The 19077-nt window shown below is 35.8% G+C and overlaps 2 protein-coding genes across 8 annotated transcripts; one reads left to right on the top strand and one right to left on the bottom strand.

Annotated features, from left to right (window-relative positions):
• Window positions 1-364: 364 nt before the first annotated feature.
• arm (armadillo) lies at window positions 365-8275 on the bottom strand. Of its 6 annotated transcripts, none has more exons than XM_013326813.1 (16): window positions 8182-8275; window positions 7779-7846; window positions 7056-7180; window positions 6739-6844; window positions 6329-6539; window positions 5536-6118; window positions 5299-5445; window positions 5081-5203; window positions 4534-4704; window positions 4060-4230; window positions 3747-3956; window positions 3320-3434; window positions 2843-2997; window positions 2438-2504; window positions 1976-2006; window positions 1401-1471 (listed from the first exon to the last, which is right to left on the bottom strand). In XM_013326813.1, exons 2-15 carry the CDS (start codon window positions 7813-7815, stop codon window positions 2002-2004), a joined length of 2226 nt encoding a protein of 741 aa, XP_013182267.1. In that variant the 5' UTR covers window positions 7816-7846; window positions 8182-8275; the 3' UTR covers window positions 1401-1471; window positions 1976-2001. The 6 variants fall into 6 exon arrangements, with proteins under 6 accessions (XP_013182265.1, XP_013182266.1, XP_013182263.1 ...); XM_013326814.1 differs by having other exon boundaries at window positions 1422-1474; XM_013326811.1 differs by lacking the exon at window positions 1976-2006 and having other exon boundaries at window positions 365-1471.
• Window positions 8276-8877: 602 nt separating this feature from the next.
• LOC106128294 (uncharacterized) lies at window positions 8878-13902 on the top strand. 2 transcript variants are annotated; one of them, XM_013326605.1, is made up of 8 exons: window positions 8878-9284; window positions 10191-10346; window positions 11257-11380; window positions 11899-12002; window positions 12585-12734; window positions 12803-12883; window positions 12965-13123; window positions 13310-13902. In XM_013326605.1, exons 1-8 carry the CDS (start codon window positions 8931-8933, stop codon window positions 13610-13612), a joined length of 1431 nt encoding a protein of 476 aa, XP_013182059.1. In that variant the 5' UTR covers window positions 8878-8930; the 3' UTR covers window positions 13613-13902. The 2 variants fall into 2 exon arrangements, with proteins under 2 accessions (XP_013182059.1, XP_013182060.1); XM_013326606.1 differs by lacking the exon at window positions 8878-9284 and adding an exon at window positions 9759-10044.
• Window positions 13903-19077: the final 5175 nt, after the last annotated feature.

Here is a 19077-nt window from a genome sequence, read left to right as displayed (position 1 = left end):
ATCAATATTTAAATTAAATATCATTCAATCGATAAAACGCAAATCACTCAAACTACATAAATGCGCGTATGTAGAATAATTTTAATTGCTAAAAATGACATCCAAAAGATGTCAGCGTTCAAAATATTAAAGAAAACGGCGTAAACCAAAATACATAATAACCAAACTGATTTTTTGAATGTAACAAGTAATTGGGGTGACTAATTAATTACCCCAATTACTTCTTACATTCAATAAATCAGTCTCAGTAAATCACCATTAACTTAGAGTAGGCTCAGAGCCCCTCGGTGGGGACGTATAGTGAGCTGATGATGATGATGAAGAAGAAGTAATTAAGTTAAAAATGATATGAAATATTAAAAATGTAAGGTAAAATATAATTTATAATAAGGAACGCTGACATCTTAATGTCGAAAAGTACACTAACAAATTTTAAAGCCTAGAAAAATCTTAAAATTAAACATTACCCTATTGTTCCGATTACACGTGTTTCATACATTAACGTATAAAAGGTTTCGATATAATCGATGCAGGACATCACTCGATACTTTTGTGAAAACAAAAACTTATTCCCTTGGTTAATAGCACCAATGCCAATTAATGTAATAAAATAAATTTGAATTATTTAAGTATTAAAAAAGTAGCTGCCGTATAAATGATTATATCTTTATTAAGTTTCCATTGTCGAGACATTTGTATAAAAACATGTCATCTTTCATATTATGTTTGAAAATCCACATACAATGTTTCTATACAAGTATTCCGCCAGTGAAAACAGTTGATCACAGATTTTTTGTCCGTACGGCCATATTTCCAAACTTCAAAATAACATAAAACAGATTTGTACTAAACAGACTGTAATGTGTGATTAAGTGGAACTTAAACATTAAAATTAATCACAATAAAAAACCAAAAAAACATACAGACGTACCAAACACATAGTAAAGTATTCAATAACACACATCTCAAATATAAATCATGTTATTTTAATTTTGTTGTTTTTATTGTTTAGGTTCAGTTCAATAACTATTTAATTTGCTCACAAAGAACACAAATCGACAAAATGACACCGTGCATAGTTACGTCACGTGACGTCATCAAGCTAACAAAACAAAAGACAAAACGTTACGTATGCATCAGTGACGTCACATTTTAGTCATGTGTGTGTGTTTGTGTGTGTAGGCAGGCGGGTTGCCGTAAAGATTAAAATGTTATGCGCCGATCCCATATAAGTGGGATAAGGCTGGGGAGATGTCGGTGTCGGTGTCGGCGCGGGCTTGCAGGTCGGTGTCGGCCTACAAGTCGGTGTCGTACCAGGCGGCGACGTTGTTGTTGTCGTGCGGAGGCTCGGGGAAGGCGAGGTCGGCTCCCCCGCCTCCGGCCGTCTCCGTCTCCCCGATGTCCATCTCCATGCCGAATCCGCTGCCGATCTCCAAGCCCTGCATCGAGTCTATCGGGATCTGATCGTAGCCTGCTGAATTAAAAAAAACATGTCACAAATGAAATACTAATAATATAAAACGACCCACAAGACGAAGAGTTGTATCTTTTAGGTAGCTGATGTAACTCTTTTCATTGCATGGGTCCAGCTTTATGTCATACATAAAGGGATAAGCGGACAAGGCATTTTTTATAATAGGCAGTTATGTATGATAGTCAATATAAAACTCAACTATGAAAGCATATGTACAAGGTGAAAAAAAATATATTTTCATGTAACTCACCATTCCACAGTTTGATAATGGAATTAAAATTCAAAAAGGGAATATTACTAAGCAATGTAATAAATACAAATATATTTGTAAAAATTTGAAAGCGTTTGTGGTTTAAATAAAGCCAACACACTGTTAAATAACAAAAAACCTTCTTGCATATGATTATTGATTTAAAATAAGAAATACATAAATATAAAGGTATATTATATAATTAGTTATATATAACACAAAGCCACACATAATAATAATATTCCCATCACCTGTTTAGTGATATAAAGGTCCCGGATTAAGCTGCGTGTAAAGAAGAGAGAAACATATTTATACAGAAACTTTCACAATCTATATGATATAAACATATATGACAGATATAAAACATAGCAAGTGCCTTAAACATATTGCAGATGTCTAAATGTAAAAATCAAAGCAATTACTAAAGAGTTACATTTAAAAAATGGATGTTAACATAATTTTTTTTATTACTTTTTTTTTAAATCATGAATTTATAATGAACTTTTATCTCATGTTATTTTATTGATGTTCTATTTTATATTAACATCTTTAGTAATCACTTTCCAAGTGCATGTGAAACATTAAAATAACTGTATTTTAAATGATATAAATATTTTATCTAAATAATTTTAAATACTATACACTACATTGTCCATACTGTGAGTTAGTTATCCAAACAATTAGTATGTAATTACAAAATTATATAATCTTACCTTGTTGGTGAAACGACGGTCTAGTGCCGTACAAGCCTTCGTAGCCTTGCTCTGGGCCCAGCATGTCCTAAACAATGTAATAGTTAATTAAAATTCATAATTAATAAGGATTAGTATTAAAATATAAGGGAAAAAGTAAACTTGGGAGGAGAAAGTTTTATGCAATACTAACTGTCGCCTGCGACTCCGTCCGAGCGGGTATAAAAATATATATATATAGTATCCGATTATCACACCTCCTGAATATGCATATAAAATTACATAAACTCGATCAATCCGTTACGAGAATTTTATATATGACATTAACATTGTTTTCACATTGATCACTTCCAAACCTACAATGTTTCGGCTGCAATACTCATGTGGCTATACATTACTTAATAAAATGTAACGTAGTATAATAACCTGCAAGTCGGGCTGCATGGCGAGATCGTTGGGCCACATCTGGTGATCGTCACGGAACAGCGAGTTGGTGAGCTCCATGGAGAGCCGCTTCTTGTAGTCGTGCGGCTTGTCCTCAGACATACGGAACAGCACCGCCGCAGCATACGTAGCTACTCCTGAACAACACCCACACACACACTCATTATACTATCAATTTCTTCTATCCTTTATGGAAATTTAGATTATTGATTGTATGATTGTCCAAAGACATTTGTTCAGTTTATTTTAGTAACTAATTAATAACAAGATAAATGAAAAAAATATTTTTAGTTTAACATTTGAAGAAATTTTAAAGTAAATTTCTTTTGAGCAGACTCCAAAAAGAAGAAGGTTAACGATTCGTCTGTATTTAAAAAAAAATAAGTTTGTTTTTGCTGCTGTGTTTGATAAAATAACCGAATTTAACCAAAGTGTTTACAGTATAGATAAAATATCGACCTTCATTACGTGAATGCAGCAGTTCGGTGAGCGGCGCGGTGGCGCCCTCCGCCTCTATCATCTCGGCGCCCTCCTTGTCGGCCGCCAGCTCGCACAGCACGCCGGCCGCCACGCGCTGCACAAACATAAACACATTATAATTTGCTTCCGATATTCATCTGACAAACCTTGACAGAGTTGACATCACACAATGATTTTCAATAAAAAAGATTACTAATAAATTGGATAAATTCCTTTGCATAGTTTTTTTTAACACCCCGCTGATCTATAATTGTGTTCTACACATTCACGCGAAGTTAAGAGCCGCCGTAGCAGTCGATATCACATATAATTAGATGTTAGATATTTTTGCCGAAACCGGTATAATACGGTTCAAGCTTTATAGAGGGACAGTATAAATAGTAATATAATTTGGATGACACTATACCTGTATGTTTTCAATTTCATTGAACAGCAGCTGCACAAATATCGGTATGACGTTCTGTTGGCGGATGAGTTGGCGGTTGAGGCCCTCACGCGCAAGGATATGCAAAGCGCCCACTGCGCCCTCCACTATCTCCTCCATACGCACGCCGTCCGCGTACGCCCCGCCCGCGCCGCCGCCGCCGCCCCCTCCACCCGACACTGATGACCGTTGCTGAAATACAACATATTGTTTACAGAGAGTTTACACTGTTTTAAATTTGTACAAAAACAAATCATCTCGTTCTTATATCAATTATAATAGAATGTGTACTAACTCTCTGGGTATCGTTGAAGGCACGCATGAGGAGGCGCACGAGGTGGTGCACGGCGCCGTGCTCGCGCAGCGGAGCGTGATTGGCGGGGCAAAGCGCCAGGTTGCGCACCAGCCCCACCACCGCCTTCACCAGCGGCCAGCGCGAAGGCGGCTGCAGTAGCTTCACAATCACCTGCCAAAAAACATATAATATCATCATCAGCTCGCTACACCCTAATAAGAGGGCTTGGAGCCTACCGTAAGTTAGGGTTGACTATGACAGCCATTATGGCCCAGTGCGGGTTAGTTGACTTACTATGAATGTTTAATAAATCTACATATGTAAATAACTGAAAATGGGACATCATAATGTCCGCTCTGTATAGAATTTGACGTTCGTCCTACTTAATTTAGGCGTTTGACAGAAACGAGGAATAATTTGTCGTGGAACCCTTCAGGATGTGTTACATTTGGTTAAATTGAAGAAAATACTTACCGGCAGTCCGTAATGCAGACGCACAGCGTTCTGCGCCATCTCGCTATCGAGATGCCTGGATGTGAGGTGACGCAGCGCGCACACCGCCGGCTCCGTGATCTCCTCACGATCACCTGCCGACACCACAGTGCGCACCAGCGCATCCACACCACCAGCCTGGCACACAGTCACCTGGAACGGAACAATACATAGTTACAATTTGATAAGGCTATGGTTATTTTAGCCAGCCACTACTTGTTTTCCTGGACTATTCTCAGGAAGCTAAAATACCGAAATCTTATACAAACGTATTAAGTGACAAATGATATTAATAGCAGAGATAAAACTGTGTTATACTCATTAGGGTGCGTATAGCGCTGTATTATTTACTGTTCATTCTTTCTCTTTGCATTTGATGCAAGATAAATAATTAATCTGATAATAAATATTTTATAATGAAGATGTAAGGTACCTCAATGTACAAAAAATGCATCCTTTGATGTCTTGGCTTTAATAACAATAAAAATATGTGATTGAATTTTTCTTATATATATCTTTAATAAATTACCTTATTACGCTGATTATTGCAGGTCAAGTTGGAGAGAATGCCCGCAGCGCAGGTCACGATGTTGACGTCAGTGGATGCCAGCACCTGCACCAGGCTCTGAAGCAGGGCCTCCAGACCTTCCACCTGCATGTGTTTCATTAAATACTTAATCTTTCTTTGCGATAACATCAATATTAAGTTAACATAGATTGATTACCAAAATCGATAAAACACGATACCTTAGTGGCAGCATCAGAGAGGTTTCTCAGGGTCCAGAGACAGTTCTGCACGAGGCGGCCACTCGGGTTGCCGAGGTGCATGGCCAATGCCTGCATGCCACCCGCCTCCACGATGGCCGGCTTGTTGCTCGAGCACACAGACAGCACCTGCGAATATGTAACATTTGTAGTGCGAATTGCATTTATGTTTCCGAAAAAGTAAAGTATTATACTTGTAGGAATTTAAAAATATTTTACCTTCAAAACTCTGGAAGTAGTCCACAGCAACTTTTCATAATCGTAGGAGCGCATAATGCGCACTAATTCAATCGGGCCTTGAGAGGCTAGAATAATCAGTTTAGACTCTTGATTTCCGTATGCCAGGATCTGAAGACAGTCAGTCACGATAGCCAGAAACTTGACATTATTCCTCTGCAGCAGAGCTACCATCTTCTGCAGGCCACCAGCCAAACGAACCGCCATCTTGGAACCATCTTGGTGCAGCAAGAGATTATGCAAAGTGGTGATTGCATAGAACAGAACAGATTCGACGGGAGAGCTTAGAAGTTTAACCAGAGCTGGTATTCCGCCGCTCTTGAAAATCGCCAGTAGACCTTGTCGGTGATGAGACAAGTTGTGCAGAGTTCCAACAGCACCTTTGGTGGTTTCAAGGTCATTGCTGTTGGAGATAGCGCGCACTAGAGCAGCAACCATCTGGGGAGAGTTCATGATGGCATGACGGGAAGCCTCCTTCTTGGAGAGTTGGTGCACCATCATTGCAGCCTGGGAGACAACTACTTGATCTTCATCATTCAAAAGCTTGATCAACTCTGGTATGGCCCTGAAATAGAAATATAATTATTAATAAGTACATGATTGTATACTAATATAATAAAGAAAATGTTGGGATTTGCTGTTTGCTTGCATACAATAGACTGAAACTAATGATCTGACTTAATTGAAATTTAAATTCGAAGTCCCTGGCACCTGCTACTTTTCTATAAGAAAAATAAATAAGCTATCTCACAGTGCAAATTAGGCAATATAGTACCTGGTAGCCAAATCAGCATCATCTTGATAGTTGATCAGATTGACAACAGCATGCTTGAGCATCTGAGAGGGCTCAGCAAGGCGCTGCACCGCGGTGGGTTGAGCGGGATCCAGCTGAGTGGAAGGGATCTCTATGCCTTCCTCCAGTGTCTCTGGGAACATCGCTGCACGGACACGCTGGGAGCGAGTCTGAGAGAGCTGCTGGTTCATATCTAGAAATACATACTAAATTTGTAGCAATAACAATAGAGAATAAATATTTTAGGAAAATATTTACTTTAAAAGATGTTTTAATTTTTTTATAAGACAAGGGGTTAACAGGCAACAAAAACTGCAGATAAACTGTGCCCTTAAACATCGGCAACACCAGAGGATTTTATATAAGATTACAAAATAATGAGTAATTCATACCGTCAACTTGTTCCTGGGTAAAACCCTGAGCAAAGCCCTGATCGAGATCAAACATGAGCTGGTCTCCTTCCATCTCATCATCTTCCTTGCCAGTTAGTGATGGTACCTAGATAAAAAGAAGATTAATAAAATTTGTTAGTAAATTCATAAAATAAGTACTATGGGATGTGTTGTTGAAGTGGGTATTATATAGTCAACAATTTTAATTGACCCCAATAGCAATTTGGAATTAAATTTCAAATTACACTATAAATCCTGTTACCACTTTTTTTACAAAGATATTATTATTTCTGACTTGAGATACTATGAAGACATACCTGAGTAGCTGCTCCGGAATTGATACCAGAATCCACTAAGTAAGAGTTCTGCTGCCACATCAAAGTCTGCTGCTCTTTGCTTGGTGCCATGGGCACATCAGACCCACCATAGCTGCTGTGCGACACTAACAAAACAAATAGTTATTTTAAAACACCAACATACACTCATTATTAAATTGAACATTTTTTTTTTCAGTCTTGAAATAAATCAACTCTTCCAAAGAGATCTCTTGAGGTGTAAGCATTTTTTTTGTTGAATGTGGTTTTATTGATTACCAAATTTCAAATTGTTTGTTAAAAAAATATTAATTCACCTCTTTTGCATTCACAAAGAAGAGGTCCGGAGTAACTACCAAAACATGGCCAAGTAACCATTATAAGATAAAATAAATTTTTATGCATTCTATATATTCCCAGCAAATGAATTAGTCATATTTCAAGGTACTGTTCTGTGGCATAGGTTATTTTGCAATTTAACATAAGATTTGCTCATAACTTATTACATAGTAAATGTGCATTTATGTTAAATCAATAGTAATCCTACTGTTGTATTATCAGTATAATAGTAAATACAAATAAACTACTAAAACTAAAATACAAATAAACACAATGTTGAACGTGACTAATTATAAATGTCTGGGTAATTTTAAATCAAAAGTATGATATTTAGTCATTAACTATTAATATATAATTTCAAAATCAATTCAAAATAACAAAACTTACTTGTGCGACTTTGCGATGATGGTATCTGATAGCTCATGATTCAGTGGATGCAGCAATGCACCCTGCGCCTGTGAACGAAATAAAACTATGAGGCGCCGTTCAACACGCAGCCGTGGCTATCGATTTATAAACAACTGAACAAACAAGAATCGAAAAGTATCGTGTTATTCACATAAACACTTTCAGCTTCTTTTTAAATATATGCAACGAACTAAGATATAGGAAAGTTATAACAAAACAAACAAAGTATCCTAAGCTTCGTGGTGATCTAAATACCACACCCCGACATAATTAACTAGATTTTATCGATCGATTATGTTAAATATTACAAATAACTATTGAAAATCAAGTACTAAGTCTACCTGTAGTCGTTAAACCCGCGATTAATTGAACAAACACTTACTTTAAGAAATTTAATGAAACAAAACGCGATCTGCGTTTGGCACTTTCGTCTATCCTGACATGACAATATGGCGTCAAGTTCGGATGTTCCGTGCGCTGATTCGGAAAAAGTCGGATATATTCGAGAATACAAGAATGCAAACCGAAATATATAGCTGACTCTTTCTTGGTTATCGGTTATCGTTGGGTATGTATAGTTGTATGATACGATAGTACTAACGTTATTATTTGTTAGGTATTTTACTTTATTATACATTTACTCAATCTATAGACCTATAGCATTAGTATTAGATACGTGGATCGCATAGTGTGTTTTTTGTTACCGTGAGTTTACACTGCCGAAACTTACTCAAAAACATATCGCCTTCCCTCTCAGTCTCTTTGAAAAAAACATGAAAGAGATGTTTTGGACCGATCTTTTAGCAATAAATCTCACGAGCTCACTGTATTGTACTTATGAGCTCGCAGCAACAGTTTCTCAATAGAAATTAGAAGTAGGATGGACTAACATTATATAATACAAAAATGATCATAATTACTTGGTTGACACCAAGTTGTATTGATCTATTTTATTTTGCTGTTACAAAAAAGTTGCTGCGTTCCGTTATACGCTACTGTTTTTGTACTCCTACTTATCCATCGAATTGTATGTAATTTCTATCGACTGTACATATTGTCAAATATTTATGACAAATACTCTGAAATTTAAATGAATATATTTCTGTGATATTTTGTTAATAAAATCATATAATGATGGAAAATAAACGAAATGTTTCCGCTCAATTTAATATACCAATGCCGCGAATTAGTGACTTGGGAGCAATGCGTGAACTTATCGGGAATTACAGGAATCGAATATTGAGAGAATTTGTTATCGACGAGAAGGAATGTAAAAGCACTTTGGCTGTTTCATATGGTATGAAGAGACCACCAGCGCCAAAGAAAACATGGATTCAAGAGAACAACGATCGATTTATTGCAAATACACCGAATGAATATTTAGTAGAACAAAGCTTTTTGACTCAAATTGGTTTTATTAGCTCATTGATTTATACACCTGATGGTGAAAATATCATTGTGGGACACTCCAGTGGTCTGATCCAGGTTTGTTACATTTTTAAATTCTTATTGACGATATGAAAGCATATAATTCATAGGTAAATACTAGGTACGACTAGTCGTCAGTAACATGAGACCTCAGTTCCGTAACGACACACCGGTATACTTATGTATTGTGTAGAGTAACGAAACTTACTTTAGGTAGAAACTAAATACTAACGAAAACCGTAAAAATATAACAATCTAATTATTACGTACCTGATACGAAATTTAGGTTATAGTGCGATCTACTGCGATACTGTGTAAATTTTTTAACTTTCAAATACGTTGTAATAGTAGCAGACGTTACCAGTAGATGGCATTGTTTTAAAATTTAGAAATAAATGCAAATTAAGTATTTCTAAAAACATAAAATATAATCGGAATTTACAGAATATAATAAAAACAATTAATTTTATACGTTTACACACTTTTTTTTAATGTAAATGAAAAACAAATCTAGTACACTGATAAAAACATGGCCGGCCATCAAGAGATTGTTGCAAAATATGTTGATAATATTCTGGCTTATTATAAAAATGAACGAAGTCCGCAAATTTGGTATCCGATGTTCTACCACGGAGTTTCTAAAGAAAAAGATCCTCATGGTTGGGTAAAGGAAAATAACGTGAAGTTTTTAAAAGGCACACCTAACAAAATTTTATACAACCGTTGGTTTCTTTCTGAATACGGCGCTATAACGGCACTAACTTATTCACCTAATGGATGTCACATAATCGCTGGCCATTCATCTGGCTTGATACAGGTTCGATTTTTAAAACTACTTATCCTAGTGCTTGTTCACATTAACCATCAGGCGTGTGCCTGGATCGACTAGTTAAAACCGGATAAATTTACTTGATGACTCCTGAACTTTTCCATATAATATTATATGTTTATTATGTCGGATAGATGCGGCATGGCAGTACAGGAACGGTGCTTTGTACGTTACGGAACATCCAGTATCCGCCGAAGCCGGTGTACGCCCTCGTGTATAGTTTGAGCGAGGAGAAAGTCTGCTATGCGGCCTGCATGGACGGCGCAGTCTACCGTATCGAAATACCTAATGTAAGTTATTCCATTCTCATTATCTCCTAGTCTTTATCTCTATTTCGTCAACATCTGTTTCCGTCCTCCAAGTCATTGTATTCTAAACGCAATCAACGTTTCTAGCCTCTTAGTACATCGAAAATTTATCAGTATGTGTTTAAGAAAATTCCGGTGTAATAAATTAAAAGTAATATATTAAAGCAAATTAATGCAGATTGAATATGTTTCATTTAACATATAATATTATGTAGGTAACTTATGTTCCTAATATCTTGTCTATAATAGTATCTAATACCAGTCTTGTCTTACTAACCCCTGTGGTTTGTAAAATAACGTATGTTGTCGACGTCCTGTGTGCCGTGCTCCGAATTAAATTTGAACACAATTAAGGCCAGTCACAAAGATATTACGTTACCGTACTAACGTCGCCTTGTAATTACAGCTTACATGGTGACCTGAAAACTAAATTACATGATCAAATTAATATCCATATTATAACGTAACTTAAAGCTATGTCCTTACTAATATTAGTAATGCTAATGTTTATATAGATGGCTGGATGTTTGTTATTATCTCCAGGACGGCTTAACATATCTCGCTGAAATTTGGCATAAGTGCAGAACATGTTTGGAAGAACACATAGGCTAGTTGAGTTTGTTTTTAATTCCGCGCAGACAAAATCGTGGACAAAAGCTAGTACAATATAATATTTTGACATAGAACTTAGGCAACCTCAAATATATTATACTCTTGAGCTAGAATACGTCGGAGAATAAGATGTTTTATTCGAAATCGTTACCAAAATAACAATAAGAAAGAACTATGATATAACACGTTACAATTCGTCAAGTTTTAAATAAAGACAAAATTGAACTAAACATAATATTAGTATCAAAGGCAAACTTAGTAAAACACATTATTTTCACAGATAAATGTATCAACTCAAGACCCACCGGATTATTGCATTAGGGCGGACCCTGCGCTTGAATGTTTGAACACACAGTTCTACGGAGCACCGGGCATATCATCCTCGGCAACACCGTTCGTGACACGTATGTTAAATTTACATTACTAATATCAAGAGTCCAAAGTCCACAAAAAAATTTACACATTCGCAATTCGAACGAATAATTTGATACGCTAACGCCGGAAGAATTGACCATTGCCGTATCATTTCCTCATTTAAAATTAAGAGGAAACGGAAACAAAAAGAATGTAATAGGGTATTGGGTTCACGGTAACCCTTTTTATGAACTAAAGTGCAACTGTAATTTACGCTGTGTTACTTCATCAGTCGAGCTGCCTGTATTACCTAGATACTGAATGTCGCCCAGGGCGCTGGACAGAAAGGAGCGCCATAGATCTACGAATAACACAGTCTCATGTAAGTACCTCATAAAGGTATGCCGCCGCCCATGGCACATTTTCGACCTTTTCTAGATACGTTGTCAGATATCTCAGATTTAGATCTTATGAGAGAATTCTGTAGGCTAGGTAGGATGACGTCATCATTAAAATAACGCTTCTTTCATTTTACGATCAAATCGTAACGAGATAAGTTATTTCACAGAGAGGACGCCGGCTCTCTCGCTGGGCATTACAGCTGACCAGTCGAAATTGGTCGTTGGTTACGCGGACGCCAGCATAAAAGTATACGACATGGAAACCCAAGAGGTTATTCTAACAATTGCTTCTTATATCTTTAGCGTAAAGACGTTTATCCGAACTTGACCGTATTATAATAGTCACTCTATGAAGATAAGTAATTAGTTCTTGAAATTTAAAAATAATAACATGACATCTAGTCTATTATTTCATCTTTTTTTAATATTACACAGCGTTACGAAAGAGAGTATAAATATTGAAGACCTTAATACCTTAGAACAGATTTAATCTCACTTTATAGCCCGTATAATATCGGCTTTATAGATCTTTGAAGATCCTTTAACCTTTATTAAGTAGGTCGCTGGTCAAGGATTACGTGATATCAGATGAGAAGATATTACACGTCTTTATCTAATTGAAATTTGTTTCAATAAAAGTAAAAAGCGATGTAAGTAGTTAATAACTTAAGTTAGTAACTAATCTAGCTTTTCAAAAACCATTACTTTAAGTCACGTTCACAAAGACAAAGAAACTGTTTATTTTCATTTTGTGGCATAAAATATATTATATATATTCCTAAAAGCTGTTAATTTAATCAACGATTCTTGTATCTGAATGTTATATATTTAAATAACTTTTCATTAATTACAGTTGGACATGACATATAAAGTGCAAAAGTTGCGTTTACAATTCATACCAAAGAAATTGCAACGTATGCACAGTGATCAAGTCTGTGCATTGCGTTGTCACGACCAATTCGTCTATATGTTCGCCAGCGGCGCTTGGGACAGGACTTTGCGGGTAACATTGTAACGATGCTATACCTATAAATTAAAAAAAGTAAATTAAATAAGAACATTTTGTTACAGATTTGGGATATTAGATGTCAAACTGGTTGCGTCACGACATTTGAAGGTGTTAATGTATGTGGCAATAGTATTGATTTAAATGTAAGTATAAAGCCGGTAGTGCTTAATGATAATTCTTTAGGTAATTTTGATTTTGGAACGGCCACAAATGTTTTTTTTTAGAAAAACCAATGCATAGTCGGCAGCTGGCAGCCGACTGAAGCTTTGACAGTGTGGGACATAATTGCTAAGAAAAAAGTTAACGTCATACGAGTGCAGAATCGAAGACCGGATGTCGACGGAGAGTATATTTACACTTGCAGATATTGGAAATCAACAGACGTAATATTAATTTTATATTACCAAAATTTATTGCCGTAAATTTAATTATTTTCCAGACAGCCATGATATTTAGAAAACCAATGGCGTAGATTCTTTATTCAAAATTTGCGTCTTCATTGTACATCCCTTTTAAAACAATATTTGTATATCTCAGTACTAGTAGTAGAACTAAGTTTTTTTTTTCAGTACAATCGTAAAGGCAAATACGCTCTGATAGGAGGCAGTGGAACTAGCTGTTTGGAAGTAATCAATTTACACAATCGGTACATCTGTTGTTCATACCCGGCCGCCGGGAGTATCCTAGCGGTTACGAGTTACCAGGAGCGCATAGCCTTCGGTGGTACAGCACCGGTACTGTATATAGTCAGCTTCCACGACCCCAAGCACGAGAAGTACAAAGACGATATTGAAGTAGATTCTTCCACTTGGACACCGCGGAAGAGCGTATTGGATTATTCGTCGACTGTGGAACAGCAAGGAGATACTTGATCGGCAACGAAATCCTAAGTGGTGACGTCATTTTGATATAGTACTTTTAATATTATTTACTTCTTTATTTAAATTAATGTTTAATGCAGTGGACGAGTGTTAATTGTGTTCTTAATTAAAAAAGTTTAGATATGTCTGAACTTTGTCTAGCCTTCATCCACAGTGGTATCGCGTACGCTGGCCGACGGCAAAACTTTACTGTTTTCTTATAACACTGATTATTATCATCTCGCTGTCTGTACCCACTCATGTGGGGTCGGGGCATAAAAATTTTATCCTCCAGATCCATCTATCTTTTTACCACCGTTTTAGCCGTTAACGCCTTCTTAAAATGTATGATTTGACCAAAATATTGCTATAAAAAATCTTCGAAATCGATCCAGCAGGAGCTAAGTTATGAGGTAGCACACAAATAAATCATTGTATGATGCTTCATGCTACATTTGTCTTAATATTTACGTGGGCATAGTTTTTTTTTGACACATCTTTTTGTTTTCGGCTTTGATGTTAATTCCATCTGTGCGGTCGGGTCTCGTGGCTTCGTGTCCTGGGGCCTAATTCTATTATTATTAATAGCGGCCATGCCTAATGGAACCCGGCTTAACATTGTAATGAAAATGAGCTTTTAATTAATTAATCTGCTGAATAAAAGAACTGAAGGTATAATATACCCGAGGAATGACTCTCAATTTTGTGTAATTCAGAGTTTTTTGTTTAGCGTCGTTTTTTGTTAACTTGAAAAACGTGGTTTTGAATCAGTTTGCAGCAGTTTTTGCAGAAGTTATCGAAACTCTTCCAAGCAGAAGAGGGTGCCAACTGTAAAAGGGCAAGAATTTTAAGTAAATTAAATAAAATTTAGTAAATACTTCGGCATCCCACTCTGAAATTCTCGTTGTAATATTTGAGTCAAAAATGTTACCTAAAAAGGAAAACAAACTAAATAAAATATGTAAGAGAACAAAACGGTAACTCAAAGAGATTTTCGAGATTAAAATATTTCACTTGACGGTTAAATGCTCAAATAATTTATTAAGCGTTCCTTTTGAGCATTCTGCCGTTGTTATGAAGTGGAAGTATCCATTCTTTGTGCTCGGTATTTTATGGAATACCTTTTGTATTCTATTCAGCACATTTATATAATTACAAATTCTACCATAATTTAATATCTTTTTTCATTGTTTTTTGTCATATTAAAAAAAACTATAATAATATCAACTAAGAACTTTTTTATGTACTACTAGGTCGACCCCGCGACTCCGTCCGCGCGGAATTAAAAAAAACTTAATAAGCCTATGTGTCCTTCTAAGCTATGTTCTATATCCATGTCAATTTTCATCAACATTGGCCGTCCCGGAGATACCTTCAAACCCCCATCCATCCAATTAAACATTCCCGTGTATAATATTCTTATATTATAGTAATATAGAGTAATTGACTTCAAATTAATTTATTATTATATCTTTATAATAATAAATTAATTTGAAGTCAATTACTCTCTTGTTTTATTTAAGGCTATATAAAATCTTTAAATGATTTTATAAAGTAATTATGGTATTGTACAGCCTAAAATAATATTCCTGTGTAGTTATTAAATTTAATGTTTGCTTTGAAAACACAATTACACAAAATAAACGATAATGTTATTCGAAAATTCTCAACTACCTTCTAAGCTTTCAAAATTGTTTTTGTTTAATTTCAACTACTCTATATTAAGTAAATAATACCGTTTTGTGGTTTAATTAACAAACGTAGATTTTAACCACTAAGCTTTCCAAACTAAACAAGAGAAAATGAAGTTTGAAAAGCTTAGGATGCTGAGAAATGTTGATTTATATTCTGAAAAGTGTAAAGGTCAAGTTGAGATAAAGCTCTTTTTGTTACTAAACGGATTTATTGAAGACATTGATCGTAAGAAAATCTTACTGTTATTATATATGCGAATGTTTAGATGGATGGATGGATGTATGTTTGAAGATTTCTCCGGAACGGCTCAACTGATCTATGATATTTTTTTTATTTTTCGTGAAGGGAGTCGCGGGTGACAGCTAGTATTTTCATAAAACAACTGATTATTGTTGTATTATTCTACGCAACAATAGCACACGGTCACTTAATTAATATGGGAATTAATAAAACCGGAAATGAAATTCGAAAAAGTATTTTCATGACAGCCGTACAAAGCTAATCAAAGTTTACCCCATAAAAAGTTCGTGAAGGTTTATCATACGGTATATGTTGACACGCAAACGAACTATCAAAGACCTGCAAATCATCTTAAATTCTTTTGAATTTCTAGTATTTGTTTTCCACGAAACGGAATAAATCATAGATGAAGCGATGTATAGATATAATAGAAAATACAAAGTAACAGTAAGAGTATTTTTCAAATGCTCACGTAAGAGAGAGAAAAAATTATTCACTGTTGAATTAAAATCCAGTAACAGTCCACAGTATTTGCAAATAAGACTCGAAGCGCAGACACTATCTTGCTTGTTACATTGAAAAATTGGACTCGGCATTACGTATTCAACAGCGACTACAATGGCGAACAAGTTGCAATAGAATTTAAATAAAGAAAGCGTTTCCTAACAGCGCGAACTCGTGTGCGGGGCGTTGGTGAACTTTCAACTTTTACCCGCTTCTGTTAGCTACCTACCTTCCCCATGCCCCCACCCTAAGCAGGGGAGGCGGTCGCGTTCCGTACTTGGAGCGAGTATTTACAGCGCAACCTAAATATAGCGTTCCTCCGCTCAGCTGGCAAAGTAGGGAGGGGGATTGGAGGGTAAACACATCTCCCTCCCCACTTCTTACCGTCACTGCCTCAAGCGACGGAAGGCCATTCCGGCTCAGGCCGCGACGGTGGGCAGACGTTGCTACCGTTTGATATGCTGCGAGGTCGTACGGCGACCATGACCGTACCAAGCTCAGGGGTGGACGTTCGCGGCGGCAATAAAGACTTTCAAGGTTACGACGTTACTTCAGACATGCGATACATGTTTATTACAGGTTTTGTTATCAAAGTAAAGGCTAGACACGCGTAGCTACGCGTGTAAGTAAGCTTACTTACACGCGTAGCTAAGCTTACTTAATACTGAATAGAAATGTTAATAAGCGATTAGGTGAAAACAAAGATAAGACCCATCTTTCTATTTAACAATTCACTTTAAAATTATAAATTATTTAAGTCTACCGCTTATAGTCAAAAGTTTTGAAACCGCACTGAAACTCAAAGCCCAGATGTTAAGAAGTCACACATGCAGAGGCTGTTATCGTCACTTGCATAATCTTAAACCGCACACAAATTTACGTTTTACTTACAAGATTTATAAAACACTTCAGTTTTACTCAGCGTCGAGTAATTCGTCGAATTTACGACTTTATTCGGCTCTAAAATAACACATTCTGTGTAACTGCTCCATAACTTTCAATTTCGACTGACGAAGACACATTTAAGAATTTCTGAGAGGATTCATCTCACTTATTCCTTACATTAAAATAACACCGGCGAAAGCTGAAAGTGGAAAAGTTTTGAGACTTTTGGGACCAGATGATATAATCTGGGAATAAAAATCCGTTCCAAATTGGAAGCGCGATTTTTTCCTTTTTGTTTGGTGGTTTATCTTTGTTGTACTATATAGATTGTTTTAACCATAAAAAATCTATAGCGATCAAGAGTCGAATATTCACACTAAGAAAATGAAATAACTGGCAAGCAGGTTAGCATCACTGCCTACCCAACTTAGATGACAGTGGCGTCTACGTACAGTTATTTATACTTATATTTTAAAATTGTAAACGCCAAAGTAAAAATATCGCCTAACATTTTAAATCTGAGCTAAAGAACGTTTCAACAATATAAAAGAAGACCAATTTATTCCGAATTTCGTAAAAGAAATATAACGAGAAGCTAAATATATCGGGCGTAACGTTTGAGCTGTAGCGTAGCAGTGTGCGGGCGGGGCGGCGTAGCACCGCCGTAGCACCGGCGTAGCTGCATCGATCCGCGGGCCGTGACCTTGACCCGGCCGCGTTCCCGGATGTGCTGGCGCTCGCCTAGTTGCGCTATTGTCGCTTCGCCCAGCTTCAGGCTTTTATTAGCCTCGTTTTATTCGGATCAGATTTATAAAGTTGTATGCACGATTGCACCTTGTTTCTTTTTTGTCGTAAATTTATTGCGAGACTTATTTAAATTTGTTTTATATGCTGATGATACTGCAGGCAAGAATAGGTCAAATTTCTGAGTATGATTTTAACGTTAGAAATAAATAATAACAACGTTCGTTAATTAAATGAATAATAATACTAGATTAAAGTAGATAAATTAAATAACCCATATCCATATAACGACAGTTTTTTAATTGCGATTTACAACTAAACACATGTTCAGATTGACTTTACAATACCATAACACAATAAAAATAACACTGGTATACTACTTTCCATTAAATTTAGCTACTAAAATGTAAATAACAACACGGGCATTACGAAAAGCGAGAGATAAGCAGGTATAAACGTTAAAGTTATAATAATGATACAACAAATAATATAAAAGAGGAAATGAGTACCATTTCCGTAGCTGGGAGAGGCAAAAACGGGTTTTAATAGCGCGTGACCGCTGTTATATAGAACAGTTGCACGTTGTATTTGTTATACAAAGTTTGCATCTACATTTATGATAGCCCCGATTGTGGTTAGCTTTCAAAGTTGCAAGCATGTTTATACTTGAATAAGTCGAATGGGTGTTTATAAGTGTTTTCTCGAGATGACATGATTTCGATTATTCAATGATTATTTCAACATCGTTTTACTTTTTTCTTATCAATTTTAAATTACTATTTATAATTGATAACATTCAATTAATACGAAATCTACTATGAATAATAATCAAACAAATAATGTAATTTATATTCATTGTATGGAGCCTACCAAATTAGAAATAGGCTATTAGTTCAATGATTTATGACATTAGTAGCTACAAAATTATTGCCATTGCCGTATTCTGTTAATTATTCATATTGAAGTAATCTGTATTGCTAGTTAGTACTTGAGCATGAAAATTAATAACAATTTAGCATCATGAAAAGTAAGTATATAATCAAGTTTATAAAGTAGAAAAAACTTCATGTAATAAATAACAATAAGTTATATATTAACTTGAACTATCGTTGCTATTATTTCTGATAATTTAACTGGCTTAAAAGATATACAGAATAAGGTAAATAATGCTCATGTAATGTAAAAGTTACTGATAAATAACAGCAACGTAATGATTATAAGTAACGTTACGTTTCGATCTTAAAATGCAATAATAATTCGAGATGGAATATGACTCGGTTGTATATAAAACGTATATAAAATATATAAATACTCTCTTAGGTGCTAAATTCCAAACGGTTGGCCCACATCCGACACATTTGGTATGAAGCCAAGTGTTATTGCATCCAATAACACTGTAGATTCATACA

The sequence above is a fragment of the Papilio xuthus genome, unplaced genomic scaffold (genome assembly GCF_000836235.2).
Source record: "Papilio xuthus unplaced genomic scaffold, Pxut_1.1 DF828780.1, whole genome shotgun sequence".
NCBI lineage: Eukaryota > Metazoa > Arthropoda > Insecta > Lepidoptera > Papilionidae > Papilio > Papilio xuthus.
This window is presented reverse-complemented; position numbering and strand designations above follow the sequence as displayed.

Coding starts and splice junctions, on each gene's coding strand:
- arm (XM_013326808.1), bottom strand. CDS start 7,815: ATGAGCTATCAGATACCATCATCGCAAAGTCGCACAA. Junction 7,181..7,778: donor ATCATCGCAAAGTCGCACAA/GTAAGTTTTGTT, acceptor TTGTTTTGTTAG/TGTCGCACAGCAGCTATGGT. Junction 5,204..5,298: donor TCTCTGATGCTGCCACTAAG/GTATCGTGTTTT, acceptor AAACACATGCAG/GTGGAAGGTCTGGAGGCCCT.
- LOC106128294 (XM_013326605.1), top strand. CDS start 8,931: ATGATGGAAAATAAACGAAATGTTTCCGCTCAATTTAATATACCAATG. Junction 12,735..12,802: donor CTTGGGACAGGACTTTGCGG/GTAACATTGTAA, acceptor ATTTTGTTACAG/ATTTGGGATATTAGATGTCA. Junction 13,124..13,309: donor GATATTGGAAATCAACAGAC/GTAATATTAATT, acceptor TTTTTTTTTCAG/TACAATCGTAAAGGCAAATA.